We start from the raw sequence: 1,817 nt of genomic DNA, 5'->3' as shown, positions 1-1,817 counted from the left end.
GCCAAACACAGTTAATGTTTGCTGACTTCTGTATTATGGGTAATGCAACAATATTGACAAAAGAGCTAATTTTGATATGATAGCCTGGTTCAAAGAAGATGTGAATCAAAGGAGAACTCCAGAAAGAAAAAAGGTTTTTTGGTAGATAAATCATGACTTCATTCCGTGATGTAAAACAAAGGAAAGACACTTCCTCTGTTGTATATTCCAATTTGCATTTAGTGATGATAAGAGGGACAGAGAGAGAGAGAGAGAGACAGAAATTGTATAAATTAAGTGTATATTTGGTAAGGTGTTGAGCTTCCTTTAAAGAACAGTGCCACGGTGACTAGGAGAGGAGGAAGTCACTTCTGTGTTTGGCTGGATCCTAAATTACTGCCTCTGTTCTACATCAAAGTATTAGAAATGAGTAATGAAATCCTGGTTGTACTGAGCTATAAAGCAGTTAGCAAATTTTAGCATTAATGTCATAAGAAATAAGGTTATATCTTTATCTCTGCTGCTCCACCTCAGCCCCTGTATATAGCTTGAGGACAGTGTATGACATTTCTGCAGAATTTTTGAGTTATCTTCTGAGGGGAAATGACATTGCTTGGCTTCTCTGAAAATTTAACTTATTTAAGAAATATCCATGCTGTATCAGGGAATTAGCCATTTGCCATTCCTCATTGTCAGGATTGTATCATTTGGCGCTACCAATTTGGAATGATTAGTTCAATTTACCTTGCGTAGGTTAGTGCATAGCAAAGAGTTAATATTGTTTCTAGTTTTTCTTTGAAAAGTACACGAGTTAATTTTCAGAAAAAAAGAGGGATAAAGTACAAACCTTTTGTGTCTCCAGCTTCACAGGCCTTAAACACTGTCTGTGAAATTGCTGAGAGGTATTCATGAGAGAGAGGCTGCAAGCCACAGGACTCCTCTGGGCGAATTTTGGAACCACAGTCCTGAAATAAATAGAATCTGTGAAAATGACAGCACTGTGCCCATCTATATCACCTTGAAATCCTCTTCAAGAGTAAAAAAGGTATTTGGGATAGTTTTGCAATTAGTTCATCCTTAGCTCTTCAATATATGTAGTTTAATATGAAATTTAGAATCCTTTTTCCATTCAGACAAAGGTTTTGCAATAAATTATCCCAACCCACAGTAAACACACAAGATACTACATTTGCTAAAGATATAAGAAAATTGATTAAGGCAAACATAAATACCTTTCACATAACATCACTTTGTCTCTACATATTATATAATCTCTACCTATTTGCCCTTAGGAATTTTGTATGCCTATTTGTAGTCATATGGGATTCATTTCTGTGATGAAATCTCCCAAAATAGCTTCAGGAGATACAGGTGCTTAAAGGAAAAAAAAATCTATTTTCTAAAATGGTACTAAAATTAATTTCACAACTGTTACATAATATCATTCACTGTTGCCATGAAATTATGCTACATCTAGGATGCTGCGCCTAAATTGTACCAATGACAAAAGACAATTAAGTCCTAATAGAGTCAAGGTACTGACAGTTAGTAGAATATGTGCCGCTGCACACAGTAATATGAACACATAGCAATATGAACACATCTTGGAATTTTGTAAATACTGGTGGTTCTTGATTATGCAATCAAAAGGCAAGATGAAATAGTTGTCTCGTAATTATTCTGATCTCATTGAAGTCCATGGTGGTGAAAAAAAAATTAAAAGAAAAAAATCTTCCCAGTGACTTCAGAGGGTTATGGTAGTATTTGTGCATAAATAAGCCATAAAACAGTGGTTAATTGTGAGTTGTCCTGTGCTCTGCTTAATCTCTCTAACTAGG

At 35.1% G+C, this 1,817-nt stretch overlaps 1 protein-coding gene across 1 annotated transcript in view; it reads right to left on the bottom strand.

The window, feature by feature from the left end:
* The window catches only part of CPED1 (cadherin like and PC-esterase domain containing 1), a 145,838-nt gene that overhangs the window by 23,856 nt on the left and 120,165 nt on the right, over positions 1-1,817 (bottom strand). Inside the window, 1 exon segment of the mRNA XM_031056942.1 lies at positions 827-944. Coding sequence (XP_030912802.1) covers positions 827-944 — 118 coding nt within the window.

Source organism: Geospiza fortis, unplaced genomic scaffold (assembly GCF_000277835.1).
Source record: "Geospiza fortis unplaced genomic scaffold, GeoFor_1.0 scaffold195, whole genome shotgun sequence".
Classification (NCBI taxonomy): Eukaryota; Metazoa; Chordata; class Aves; order Passeriformes; family Thraupidae; genus Geospiza; species Geospiza fortis.
This window is presented reverse-complemented; position numbering and strand designations above follow the sequence as displayed.